General features: G+C 40.6%; 1 protein-coding gene across 1 annotated transcript; it reads right to left on the bottom strand.

Moving 5' to 3' along the window:
• Positions 1 to 691: 691 nt before the first annotated feature.
• mtf2 (metal response element binding transcription factor 2) lies at positions 692 to 13,762 on the bottom strand. Its single transcript, XM_084732205.1, has 15 exons — positions 13,192 to 13,762; positions 11,004 to 11,205; positions 10,520 to 10,601; positions 8,998 to 9,108; positions 8,770 to 8,870; positions 8,272 to 8,444; positions 7,739 to 7,834; positions 6,175 to 6,243; positions 5,783 to 5,906; positions 5,349 to 5,416; positions 5,060 to 5,230; positions 3,798 to 3,921; positions 3,439 to 3,497; positions 2,925 to 3,017; positions 692 to 1,607 (listed from the first exon to the last, which is right to left on the bottom strand). Exons 1-15 carry the CDS (start codon positions 13,194 to 13,196, stop codon positions 1,232 to 1,234), a joined length of 1,854 nt encoding a protein of 617 aa, XP_084588331.1. The 5' UTR covers positions 13,197 to 13,762; the 3' UTR covers positions 692 to 1,231.
• Positions 13,763 to 14,196: the final 434 nt, after the last annotated feature.

The following is a 14,196-nucleotide window of genomic DNA, read 5'->3' as shown; positions in this document are numbered from 1 at the left end:
AACCAGCCATCAGCAGCCATCTTGACATCGGGGACACCTGCAGGGATACTCAATTTGCAGCCCGTGGGCCAAATCTAGCCCCTGATAGGATGCCAGACGGCCTTCTGACCATTTTTAATCAACAATGACAATTAATTGATTCACACTGGGAAGTCAGACCCCTCATTCCCCCTTAAGTTTTATGGTGACCTGTGCAGGGCTGCTACAGTCACACTTGCTGTTTGGTAAAGAAGTGTGAGGACGACAGACCTTGCCTTTACTTTGCCACCTCATATCGATCTCAATCCACTGTGTTTAATTTGCCACATGACAATTTCTTATTAATGTTTGTTTAACTGGCACCTGGCCTTCAGTCAATTTGCAAAAGTGGCCTCCTGGCAAAGCAAGCCGAGTATCCCTACTGCATCAAGGTGATTAAACTGCTCTGATCAGAAGTCTGACTCGGGGGGCGATGAGGGCTGCAGGCGGGGCAGGAGGTGCGTGAAGCAGAGAAGAGCAGGAGAGAGGTCGGGCGTCAGAGAGGCGACAGGAAGCCAGAACATTTTCACATTAAACGCGGTGGATTATGGATTTATTGTCAACCAAACCGATGAGTTGGTGACTGCTGAACAGTAAAAAGACAAACCGAGACATTTTTGTTTTTGTTTGAGTTTAAACGAAGTTTGCTTTACAAACAAGCTTGTATTAGTTAGGCGTTTTGCGAGTTTATTTTGTTTATTTATTAGACTATAAAAGCTAAGAGCCTGTGAAAATAGCAACCTCCCCACTTGCATACATCTCCCTGCTGAAATTACCGGGAGATCGGACGACCGTCTCCTGAGGCACAAAGTGGTATTATTAGAGAAGACAGGCGGGGGCTAGTTTGGTAGCATGCTAACTTCAGTTGTTAATATGACACAAAACAAAGTCATCTGTGACATAACGTCATGACTGTTACTTCACATTTTGATTACAACGTTAGTAAATTACTTCTATTAAAATTTTGGCCATACTGTAGACGTTGCTCCTTCAAACACATGAGGAAAACCATGTTCAAATGTGAAATAATCACGCTGGACTGCACTGGACCAGTAGGCTTTACAGTAAAACTTGTTCCTGTCTAAACTAAACAAAGGCATATATGAAATTAATGCTCTGAATACAGGCTGTGTACACAACGTCCTCAGCACAGCCACAGACCTCTTATAGGCGCTGGTTAGAAGTTAGAAGTGAGAGGATGACAATAACAGGTCTAGGAGGCAGTGACTCCCTCCCACTCCACCAGGTACTGCACCTTTCCGTCGAGGGTGACCCGTCGTGCCAGGACTTTGTACTTTTCCCCGCAGGCCAGCCGCCCTGCCGCTCCGAAATAGCTGCTGATGGAGCTCTTGAGGTGGGAGAGCTGGCTGTTGGGGTCCATGCCGTGAACTATGTCTGTGGAGTGAAGCCCTGGGAGTGGGCTCAGCACTTCTGTTGCTGGGGGGTTTGGGTCTGCGTGGCTGGGAGGGGGGATCTCCGGGTTGGGGGGCTGCAGGGCCCGTCGTGGCCGCCCGCGTTTCCTTTTTAAGGGTGCAGAGGAAACAGGCATGATGCAGGCTGTCGAGCGCGTCTTGTTGGAGCTACAGAGGCTGGAGGGTGTTTGACAGGAAAAGAGGAAGTCAGACAACTGATTTTAATTCTGGGGGCAAAAACAAAAAACTATACAAGGGGGAATTACAAAACAACAAGACTAAGAGTCTATTGAAATAACTGAAGACATGTGGCTGAATGTCTGGGAAACAAAGTCGTCCTCCACCAACTCCCAGACATTTTCTGTTGGGAAAACTTGATTAGTTCTTTTTTTGTTTTTTTTAATCACTCTAAAAATAGAAGCCTAAAGAAACTGGCACTCAGCTATTCTGCTGGAGAGACTCTGGAGAAATCATGCTTGGTCATGCTCATGTTTTCTGGTCTTGTCCCTTTATTTAGAATTTCTGGATAAAAACAGCAACATTCATCTCAAAAACCTTGGGTTTGAATATCAGTACAATTTTCACATCCTCTATCTTGGACAAATCACTGATGGGCTGAGTAAACATGATACCTGCTGTAAGAGACATGGTTTCAATTTCTGTTTAAATGTAATATTCCTCAGAGCATCGGGAGGTGTATGTTACAGGCAGACGCTTGCCCACAGGTGATTTAAGTTACACCAAGTTATGCAAATAATCCCACATGTTGCCAACGGGAAAAAGCTAACAGTTGTTTATTGTGCTTGGACAACATTGTGGCTGCATTTGTTTTGATTTTGTGTAGAAAACTTGGAAATAAAGCGTGCAAACAAGTAAAATGAATAAATGCATTGTGATGGTATTAATAAAGACTGGATATTGTTTTTCCGAGTACACATCAGATCTTGCTGGCAGCAAGTGATAAGTACTATTACCATAACTATTACAAAGTACCGTCTTCAATTGTTCGATTTACTGATCATTCCATGACCTCATGTTTGTTTGCCTTTTTGTTTTCTGTTCAAAGTCCTTATAATCTGAAATATGTTCATAAAGCAGCAATTTTAAAAAGGTACCAGGAAGCACATTACCCCCGTCTCATCATCTTTATAAGTTTTAGAGTTGATTTTAAAATTTTACTTACTGCATTTAAAGCCCAGAAAGGTTTGGATCAAGATGGACACGACTGTCTCTACCAAATTAAACGTCGATCCATCCAACAGTTTTAAACCTTTCACTCAAAATCACAAATGTCAACCACACAGTGGTGCTAAAGGAAAAGTTGGGAGATCATGCATCATCTGGGGACCACGAATGTCTGCAAAATGTGCCAATCCATCCAATAGCTGTCGAGAGATTTCAGTCTGGACCGAAGTGTTGGACCTGCACTCCCCTACACAGAGCCGCAGATGTCAAAGTAAGAAAGGGGTGAATGTAGTTGCATAGCAGGCATACCTGGACTGTCTTGAAATGCTAGTTGAGGTAGTTTCTGTGGTGCTCAGAGCTCCTATGGATTCCACATCTGAGGACAGCAGAGACCTGTCACTCCTGCGTTTGTTGGGATGATAAAAAGAAAAAGAAGGGAAGATGAACAAACTATACACAAAATATGTAATATTATCATACATAGAGCTGAAATAATTAGTCAAATCATTAATCGGTCAATGAGGAGAAAATTCATTTGCAAAAACTTTGACTTAAAAATGCTAAAAAATGTTTTCTAACACCTGAAATGAGAGGATTTGGTATTTTGCTCTTTGCCATATCACCTTAGATTAAATATCTTTGAATTTTAGACTATTTGTTGGACAAATCAATAGCAGAGGCTTGCATTTTTTGTTTTTTTTTCATGTTTTTTACTCAATAGATTAATTAAAACAGTTGTTAGTGGCCACAACCTCAACTCAATGCAGTGGAACAGTCGTAATTGTTCAGAAATAGAAATTCTGCACCAAAATTGCTCACTTACTTGATAGAGGTTAAGTGATCCAATGTGTGGGAGTCTAGTGGTAGAGGCTTTCTTATCCCCTGTCAAAGACAAGAAAAAAATGTTAGATTAACATGAAAAAAAAAAAAGAAAAAGACACACACATCCATAGACCCGATGGGATGGCTGCTGGATCATAAAAAAGCTCGAACAGAGAAGAAGAGATCCGCACACCAAATATCTAAATATCCCCAGCAAAAGTTACAGCTTTTGTTACAGTTACAGTTTGTGTGTGACCTCAGGCCTATACAGAGTAAAACAAAAACACACACCCCTCTCAGCAACTATGCACACGCCCAGCTCACAGCCACTAAGATACACATACATGTACACGCACACACCTGGGGTAAGAGTTCACTGGAGCGCGGTCGTTTAGCCAGAGTCTCCAGAGAACGGGCTCCTTGCTTCCTCTTTTTCTTCTTCTTCTTCTTCTTCTCTGTGCCATTGGTCAAAGTACTGCAAGTTCTAGACCAATAGACCAAACAATAACAACAACATTTCACAACAGATTCACAAGTAATAACAGCTGTGCATTAATAATAACACTGCAACTGTTAAGCAGTTACACATTATGAAACTTATTACAGGGTGCAGGAGAAAATCAAAACACGGCTGTTTTCCAAAATTCCAAAAATGTTGGGACGCTGTATAAAATGTAATGCAGTGATTTGAAAATGTTTTGACCTATATTCAATTTAACACAAAAACAATAGATTTAACACGCTAACTGATAAACTGTTAAAATGCTGTGATGCCTGAAACTCGACCCAGAAAAGTTTGGACCACTGTGTTACATCACCTTTTCTTTCAACAACACTCTAAGTGTTTGGGAACACAAGACGCTTAGCTCTACTGTTTGATGTTTTGAGAACCGTTCTTGCTTGATATATGACTTCAGGTGCTCAACAGTCCGGGGTCTCTTCATAATGCTCCACACATTTTCAATCAGTCTGGTACCTGAACCCTTTTAAGACGAAGCAGGTAATGAAACTTAAAAGCAGGGTGACACAGATACGGTGTGGAGTGACGACAAAGTCTTGTCTTTATCGATGAACTGCAATCATTAAAAGGAGCAGTGTGTAAAACATAAGACACCCGTCGTGGGCGACTCAAAACGCATATAGCTGCACAGCTAACTTGTGCAGCTAGAGGCCTTACTATGGCTCAACTCAGATCACCAATCATCAAGATGGTGATCTAAGGCTCCCAGAATACTCTTCAGGCAAATCACAGAGACTGCTGTATTCATTTTCCTCCTACTTTTCTTTCTAAACTTCACATAACTTCATTGACGAGTGGATCCACACTACGTGATCAAACCAACAGCTAACTAGACTGTTATAATGATTGAACAAATAACCTAAACAACACACTTGAACAGCGAGTACTTGAAAAATGTTATTTTACGATTTTGTTATCTTTTGGCCTCTTACAATGTAAAATTAAACTCCAGTGTAGCCTGTGAAGTATCTTTAATATAATACGGTGTTTTAATGATGCAAGTCGCTCAGTTTATATTATGAGCTTTTTTCAGGATGACATCCCAACTAGAAATACTAAAACAATTAACTTCAGCAGTTCAAATCTACGTTTCACATCTTACTTCATCCCAGATAGGGCTTTGGTGGACTTGCATCCCTTGATGGTGATCTCATGTGAAGCTCTCTCCATCACTCTGCCGGCTGGCTCATCGGAGTTGGGAGGAACAGGGGGGAAACGGATCCTCAGCCCAAACAAGTGCTTCTTTTTCTTTACCTCCTTCCCTGACATGAACCTGAAAAAAGAGAAGAGAAGGAGAGCCTGTAATGACTGGTAGAAACAGTCGGTGCAAAAACTAGGATAGGCAGAAAAAAAGCACAGGGTTACGATTCAACGGTAAAGGGATAGCTTACATGCTACTGTTGCTGTTTAATGCCTCCAGAACACATTCGTATCGCTGTGATCTCGGAGTGTTGGCAAGCTGCAGACGCGGGGGAGGGGAGTCACCACACAGGGAAGACAGAGTGCAAGAAAAAAAAATTAAATATTTCTGAAAATCAACACCATATGGTTTCAGAAAACAATTTGGCAGCCAGGGGTGCCAAAAACTAATTAACTCTCTAGGACAGGCGAATGACGTGGTTTTCTGGTCTCCATTCAACTTGAGATGAACTGGTGCATTGAGCAGCTACACACTGCTACCGTGCAACAGGCTGCCAAATCCAAAACATACAAATATAATACATGTCTTTATGTTCATGAGAGACTTTATATCAAACATAAAAGAGTGTGTGTGTGTGTCAACAGCTGGCCACTGGTGCATCACAACTGAAAGTAACGTACTTACCTCCCCCAGCTGCAGCAGCTCCCAGTTGTCGTTGATGTAAGTCATCAGGTGCATCTCGGAGTCAAAGTACTTCTTCTTGTGGATCACACTCAGGTTGTACAGGCTCAGGTGTGTGACATCCGCCCTAAAAAACATTTTAGTAAAGGCTGTGTTTTCTACACTCAGTCTGTATGGCACAGTGACAATGCTGAAGTATAGAAAAATTAAATAAATCTAAGACCAGAATCTTATTATAGGTCTTCAGGTCACGGGTGTAAGAGGAGGTATTGTATCTAAACAAGCACCACTTTGGAAAGGAGGGCAATCACATGCTTGTGTATTTTATTAAATGATATGTTTTAAAGGAAGGCTAATTGTATCAGAGTTGAACTTGGATGTTGAGACTCACTTACCATCTGAGAGGAAGTCGGCTGAGGTACTCTGGTCCACCATTGCAAACCGAACAAATAAACAGGTAAAACCTAAAGTCAGTCACAGAACAGACACAAAACCATGTTAGGCCTTACATTCTGCCCAAGTCATTTTGCAGCTTAATAAGCTTAACACTTTATGGTATCTGAAAGTAAATGTGGAGGTCCTGTGTCCTGACACGAAAACACAAGGTGTGGCTGAAGATTAAGCACAGTCTACAATCATTTCCTCCACTGAATTTATTTCCTGCAGTTGGACAGCTGAGTGAATAATCACATACTGTTGGCCACACAGACAAAAAAAAAGACTGCATGCAACCGTTGAAAGAAGAAATTATTGCTTAAGCAGTTACTGAAACTTTAATAAGGTTTGTTTCACAAGTAAGAAATAACTGATATTGTAGCATGAAGTATTGTTGCCACTATTAGCTATAGATAAACTAATAATAGACCAGTAAATCGGGCCAATTATCCGGTATGTTGAGATCATCAGCATCAGCCAATGCCTGCGTTCATGAGACCGAGAAATAAACTATTTCTTCGAACACGTCTGCAGGCAGTCTTGTCTGTGTGGCTGCTGTGCAACAGTTTTAGTTTCAATTCCATTTCCATAACGTTCATGAGCCCTGCTGTAAACATCTCCCTAAACTCCCTCAGTCCCAGTCGTCTTTTCTAAATGTGGACATGTTTCTCTTATCCTAAATGAGAGCAAATGTAATCTGAAAACTGTAATTGATAAGCATTAAATATCTATTATTTTATTATGTATAGAATAATGCAGTTGAATGCCTTTGCCTCTGACATACTACCCGTGTTCTCCCAAATGTATTTTTCTCTCTCATTCATTACAAAAAAAAATCTAAAACAACATGTTATTGGCTAAGATAACCATGTATATTAAATTGTAATGTGCACTTTGAATTTCTACATAGGATGTATCAAACTCCCAGTAAGATCCATCTGATGAAACTCATACCCTCTTCAAACTGTGAGCTCAGCTCTAATGAGGACACTGGGTCTTTTCTGCACATGTACAGGAACTGCCCTGAGGTAGTGGATTTCTAGAAAATGATTTCTACAACCTAATCTGACCTACTTGATATTAAAGTGTCATACTGTCCTAAGCTGCACCTGTCGAATGATGACTCCGCTCTAGGTCACATGGACTTTGCTTGAGAAATAACTAAAATAATTCAGTCTCATCATCCTCTGTCCCAAATTCACTGTCTACAATCTTTGTTGGGCAAAGCATGTATGGCGTTGCCAGTAGCAAGAATGCATAATGCAAAAAAAACCCATCAGAGCCTGGGCTTCTTTGACTCAGAGTGAAATATCTTCTGCATTCACAGACACTATTTGATTATTTTTTGCAAATGCCATGCAGCTTTCTTTACATCTCAATGTAGTACTATTAGTAAAGTTGTAGTTTGTTCTTTATTTGACCTCTAGGGACAATTGTAAAGTTTGTGTATGTTGTTAATTAACCATGTTAATCAATAAAAAGTTGATGGTAAAAAAAAACATACATACATAACATTTTTTTTACCTGTCTCCGTAGAGCATGGGCATCTGTAAGCAATGGAGACACGCCTCATGGAACCACTGATGACACCTGTTACACTGCAGCATCTTTAGGTACCAACTATAAAGAAACAGAGCAAGAGAGAGATGTTAGCTGTACCAGTAAGATTAAAAATGTTTTTAAACATTAATATGTAGGAAATTGTTCCTTTAGTGTCTTGTAAAGTACAGGGTTGCTACAACTTTTCCTAAGTGAAATTCAAGTGCTTTTCAGTTATTTAAGGTGCATTTTCAAGCTTTTTTTATCACATTAAATCAGATGTTATTGTGCCGTAAAACAGCCAGAAACTATTCAGTCACAGAGTGACTTACTGTAATAGTAATGCAATTATAATTTATCCAAAGACCAGACACTTTTTAAACCTTGAAAACATTGCATTAAAATTCAAGGAGTGTTTGCAAGGATTTCTAGCACCAGCAAGAACTATGAAATGATGAGTGAATTTGTTTACACGGGTTCTTTAATGTGTCCCATAAAGTATGAAAAGTGTTACTCACTCTCCTGGGCCTCCACAGTAGCAGTAGCACCGCTGAATGTTGGTCTTGTGGCCCTGGTCCCACACCAGTTCACCTAGATTGTACGGGAAGGACAGGTGCAGCTCCATGTGCTGCTGCTGCTCGTGCTGCAGAAAGCCTTTAGCAGACGCTCCTCTCCTGTGGGTCCCTCCCCTCTGTGAAACATACAGACAAAAGCATGTTTATCCCAACATAAAACTATGTACACACATACAGTATTTAGATTATCCTTTAGCCACCCTATATCAGAGTTGATTTTAAGGCCTAAGAAACAAAACACTCAATGACATTTCGACTGAATGAAGAACATCAGTCAGTGTCTTCATCCTGTCCTCTGTCCTCCTCTGATGCGATTCATTATCTACAGATACTGCTGGCAGGGACAGGAGGAGCTGCTTTGTCTCACTGTGCAGCCAAATCAAACAAGTAATAGATTCAACTAAAGGCTTTACGCCTTTACACTCAAAACAAACACTGTACCTTAGGCATAGCAGTGAGCTCACACTCTGAGCAGAGCCACTTGTCGTCCGAGTCGATGACAGAGGCGTCGATGATGGGGGTGTGACACAGCTGATGGTAGCCTGAAAGAACCGTGAGCACATTTACATGCAGCTGCCGTCTACTTGATCATTCTTTGAAGAAGCACAAAAGCCCCTGATGAGCAGAGATTAGGTAGATGGTGGATGAATAAAGACGATGGAACAGCACCTTGGCCACATTTGTCACAAATGACAATCTCATTGGGCTCCTCTGAAGTTTCATCCTGGCATATGGAGCACACAATGTCATCGTCATCGTCGTCATCATCATCTTCATCCCCTGAAATGGACAAACGAAATCAGAGCAAAGAATCACAACTCTTTCTCCAGCACCTCAAATAGTTTTTTTTTTAAGCTGAGTAACAAGGGGGACCATTTTTTGACTGGAAGTAACAGAAAACATTCACCATGAGGTCTGTGGATTATCCTGATTAGTCAGGACAATGTCTCTGAAAGGACAGATTCATTTTTAATTAAATCTAATTTTTTTAATCCCCATGACTGTTTGTCTGTTGCCCCAGTAACCACACCTGACAGTGATGTCAGTCTGGATTGGTATCCAAAGCCGGCACAAAATCAGTACCGGTTCCTGATTGGTCGGTACCAAAATAAATCTAAGCTCCTGGAAAAATATTGCTGTATTGGTATTTATTTAACATTAATTTGCGCTAATGTAGCGAATGTGTGTGTGATGTTACAGCACTTAAAGCAGTGCAGTGTGTGTACAGTTTAGGATATTTGTCAGTGAATAAATGCCACAGCTCCTCAAAACACAAGCTTAGTTCCCATGTCTTATATGCTGATGAAGGGGTTTAGCAACAAAGTTAGCTATAACTTCAGTACAGGCTCACTTCAGGTGGATCAGAAGAGCTATTCTCATTTTAGAGACAAGCTGCTCAGGACATGACCACAGTCCTTAACCTCAAGTTACCAAGTACTCAAGTTAAAAGACATCTTTGCATGTCCTGCCTTTATTTTTTGCATCAAATTATGGAAAGTAGGAACACAAGAACTTATAAGTACATGTGGATACTGGTGTCAATAAAACCCTAATGATACCCATCCCTGGATGTCAGGGTGCAGTGAAACACTGCGAGTACATTTCCACATCTTTGCAGCAAAGTGAGAACTTCAACCACTGGAGGTCAGCAGAAAACAAGGATTTTAACTTCTGTTAGCAACATGTGGAGCCGTTCAAACTGGAATTAGTCAAGATTAAAAAGAAACATACAATTAATGGTGCGTATCTGGCAAAAATGTGTGCGATTTTTAATCTGTCACAAATTCTTAAGCTTTATTACAAAGCATAGCTGGGTCATATGTGCGTTTTAACTGAGTGATCTGGAAATGGCTAGACCCCAGCTTCTCTGTATCTCCCCCATGCTCTTTCCACATGTGGGCAGTGCACTGATGCTGTGCTGATGCCAGACAATGTGGACAGTTAACTGTCAGCAACATGAGGAAGGAGATAAGCAAGTCAGAGGAAGGCAGACAGCAGGGTGGAGAGCACAACACTAATGCACAAATTCAAGCCAAATCACTTTTAAACTGTTGAAACTGTGAAAGTGCAGATACTGACAGGCGATAAAATACCATATACACCTTTAGGATTATCTGAAAATGATCAAGGACTGAATTTTTATTCGCCAGTAAGATTAACACACATACACACTGAAGTTGAAAGAACTTACCCGTCTGAATATCCTTCCAGAGAACCCAAGATTTTGACCGGTCCTCAAAAACCACAAAGCATCGCTGCTTGTCCCGATCTATCTGAAGGAGGAAACAAAAATAGGTCTTTGTCTTCTTAAACACCACACTGAGAAACAAGATGCAGACACAAGACAAGATATTGTTCCAGGCAACAATTTACAGAGAGGGAGACTGATCCAATAAATTAGGAGATTAAGAGAAATTAGGAGAGGCGGACTTTATGCATCCAATGACCAAAAATACTAGACTTAAGTTTAACAGTTGAGGTTTTGTAAAATTATGAGATCAAATGGCCAAAACATTTTTTTAAAGTGTACTCACTTAAGGTGCTATTCCACCAGGTTGTTTCCATGTGCCAGAGATGCTGGATTTCAGTATCTGATCTATGTATCTTATGCACTGGAAAATTTGGTGGCGCTGTGATAGAAAACGTATCCGAAGTAGTGTTTCCCTCACACTAACCTTGGTGATTGTCCCCAAATAGAACAAGCCATCTGACCACCGGGCCAAGACGTCCTGTCCCTCTGTAAACCTGTCAGACATGCCGTCTTCTCCATACTCTCCCCTGGCAGAGAGGCTTGTGGGGGACAAGGACACAGCCTGCTGCTGCCGCTGGGGGTGAGCTCTGTGATGGACAGACAGGTGGTCCACAACCCCTGAGTCTCTGGAAAAACAGGGGGAGGTAACCAGGAGAAAGGGAAAGGAGAAAGGGAAAGGGGTGGAAGAGAGAGAGAGAGAGAAAGAGAAAGAGAGAGAGAGAGAGAGAGAGAGAGAGGAGATGCATTTAAAACAGGGAATTCATTTGTTCAAAAGGATCAGTGTGTAGGATTTAGTGACATCTAGTGGTGAGTCTGCAGACTGCAACGACTTCGTCTTTCCCTCCCATTTCCAGCACGCAGGAGAATCTACAGTGGTCACAAAACTCAAAACATAAAGGTCGGTATCTTGAGCCAGTGTTTGGTTTGTCCGTTCTGGACTATGGTGGAAACAAGGCGGTGCAAAAATGTCAACCTCCATGGAAGCAGACCTGCACCATCTACAGATTCAAACACAGGGCTCAGTGACAAGGGTTGCCTGCTTATCAGGGGCAAGTAAAATGCCATGTCGGGCAAGTTAATCTGGCAATTCACATGTCCGACCAGGCCAGTGGTGTAAAAAAAAAAAAAAAAAAAAAAAAAAAAAATTAAGAATATCTTTATTGTCATTGCAACATGTACAACAAAATTAAAATGCCAAATCAATCAGTGCAACATTCAAGGCTGCATAAAACTATAAGGGAGAATAAAAAAAAATCTACAATAAATAGGTAATTAAAATAAATAGTTAAAATAAGCTATTTTGTCAATCAAGCAGCATTATTGTTAAAGTAATTTTTCATGCAAAATGGCAAAAAAAAAAAAAAAAAAGCTGTTTTCAGTCTCTCAAATATTAAAGTTTCCATTTTTTTCTTCATTTATCATATTAACTAACAAAACAAGACATTTAAAGACATCACTTTCAACTTTGAAAAACTTGGTAGGAGAATTTTCAGTATTTTCTGACATTTTATAGACGCTCCTAGATTAAACCAGATAATTAACTCTAGTGTTCGTCGATATTCGACAACCACTAATAAAAAGTGAGCAATTGGAAAAAAGAAAAACAACTGAGACTGATCCTTGTAAAAACTATAAAAAAAAAAAACACTTTAATTTTCAGGTGATTACACACATTCTGCAAATAAATACCTATAAATCTTACCCACTTTAATAACCAGTAATTACATTTGTAGGTACAGATGCAAAAATTATAATAATCGCATTAAGAGTCTTTTGGCAAAGAACTACGGGTTTTTGAAGTTGTTTTGTCTAAATAATAAAAACTGGTGGCTTAAAAATATTTATACTGCAATCAATACTGTAGTTGGGATCATCAGCTGATTTTTTTGTGACAGTCAGTAGGAAATATATGCAGATATACCTGTGCATCCCTCCTGAAATACTCCCTTCTGTGTGTAGTATTGAACGGAAAACACAAGGTCGAATGGTTACACAAGATCTCACAAAAAAATGGCTGAAAAATGGAACACATGCCATTTCCCCTCCAGTGGATACAAACAACAGGTGATTATACTCATAATTAGCGTTAATTGGTTATTAACCAGCCACGCAGTCAGTGAGAGGGCTGGAGGGCAACGCTGAGGATTTATGTAAAATACCCCACGTGACAAAACAACAATAAATGCAAACGTATTATCAATTTTGAACATTTACAAGACCGACAATTGGACGTGAATGACAGTTGTCAGTTGTCATTACACAAGATCAACACTTCATATTTGCATCTTCGGCTGGAAAAACAGTAATCACTGAGTTGTGTTAGAGATTGTATATTTAATTTTTCTATTTCCCTTCAGACACTGTCCGTCAGTCTGGGACTCCCTTTGTTCGGATACAGAGTGAACATGGTCAGTATTTAGCCACTAGAGAGGATAAAGGGCCACTTTGAGATAACGTTGCATGGTGAAATGTCTCGTAAATGAAACAGCCAGCAACCAGGCCGGATTGTTAGCGTGAGTAATCCACATGCAAAGCGGTCTGTAACCCCGGACAGGTCGCTGACCGTCGGACCCACACCCCCCCACAGGAGGAAAACATGATGACAACAATACCTCATTCGGTCACCTCCGCTTCTACAAACCACTCGTACTACAAAATAACACGAGATGAGTGGCCGTTGTCGTGCAGCTCCTTCTGAAGTTGAATTTATTTCAAAAGTGTGCCGCTAAATCCTGCGGGGCTTGCGCCTTCCTCAGAAAATAACAAACGGTTCATTTTCCCCCAACACGTTCGCCATTTTGGTTTCCCGCTGATGATCGGGGAGTGCATTATGGGAAGCGCTTTAACGACTGCTGCTGGTTGTTGTCGCTGCTACGTTCACCTTTTTTTTTTCAAACATTTGAAATTGTAGGCAGGGCATTTGCCAAGCAGATCATATCCGCCCCTTAAAGAAGTATAAGAAATGTTTTGCTCTTCTGTTTGGTTGAATGCAGCATCTTTATTGCAGTGTTTTTTTCTGTTGGCGTGGAATAAAAACGAAAAACTAACATTGGTAGCATTATTAATTACCGAATAAACATGTTAGCAGCTGAAACATGTTTATTCAAAACCTTCAAAAAGTTTAACGAGGCAAGCTTTGATACACTTGTCCCAGTTGTGGCCACTCGCTGGCGCTACAACATCATTTTATGCCATTTTTATTTTGGATGTTATAACCGGAAGTTGTGTTAGATGGTGGGCTATCACTTGAGACTTACCTGAGTGGGCTTGCCCGTGTATAGAAGAGAACTCCAGAGCCATGAAAGATCTCGCGAGAGTGATCATTTTACCTCAAACCATTAACCCTTTCACGAACCCTAACCAGATGTCCTCTGTCCCTAAACCTAGTTAAAGTCACTAATGCCACATTACGATTTTTTTTTAGGTTTGAACAACGTGAAAATGAAGAAAATATTCGTAAATCTCGCGAGAGTTTCGCAAAATTATAGGGTTCCCGTCTGGATACCTGTTTTACCTACCTATATAGATGAGAACTGTAGAGTTGCGTAAGTCTCGCGAGTTTGGAGGCGTTGTTCCTTCACTGCGCAAGTTCTACAAATAAATTATGTTTTGTGATG

This window comes from Lutjanus erythropterus, chromosome 12 (assembly GCF_056507025.1).
Source record: "Lutjanus erythropterus isolate fLutEry1 chromosome 12, fLutEry1.hap2, whole genome shotgun sequence".
Taxonomy (NCBI): Eukaryota; Metazoa; Chordata; class Actinopteri; order Lutjaniformes; family Lutjanidae; genus Lutjanus; species Lutjanus erythropterus.
Note: the sequence above shows the minus strand (reverse complement) of the source record. Positions and strands in the feature narration are given on the sequence as shown.

Bases quoted from the DNA above. Each gene is read 5' to 3' on its own strand.
- mtf2 (XM_084732205.1), bottom strand. The intron at 9,109-10,519 runs GTAAGTTCTTTC...TGTCCATTTCAG, and splicing joins CTGGAAGGATATTCAGACGG to GGGATGAAGATGATGATGAC. The intron at 7,835-8,271 runs GTGAGTAACACT...GTTTCTTTATAG, and splicing joins TACTGTGGAGGCCCAGGAGA to TTGGTACCTAAAGATGCTGC.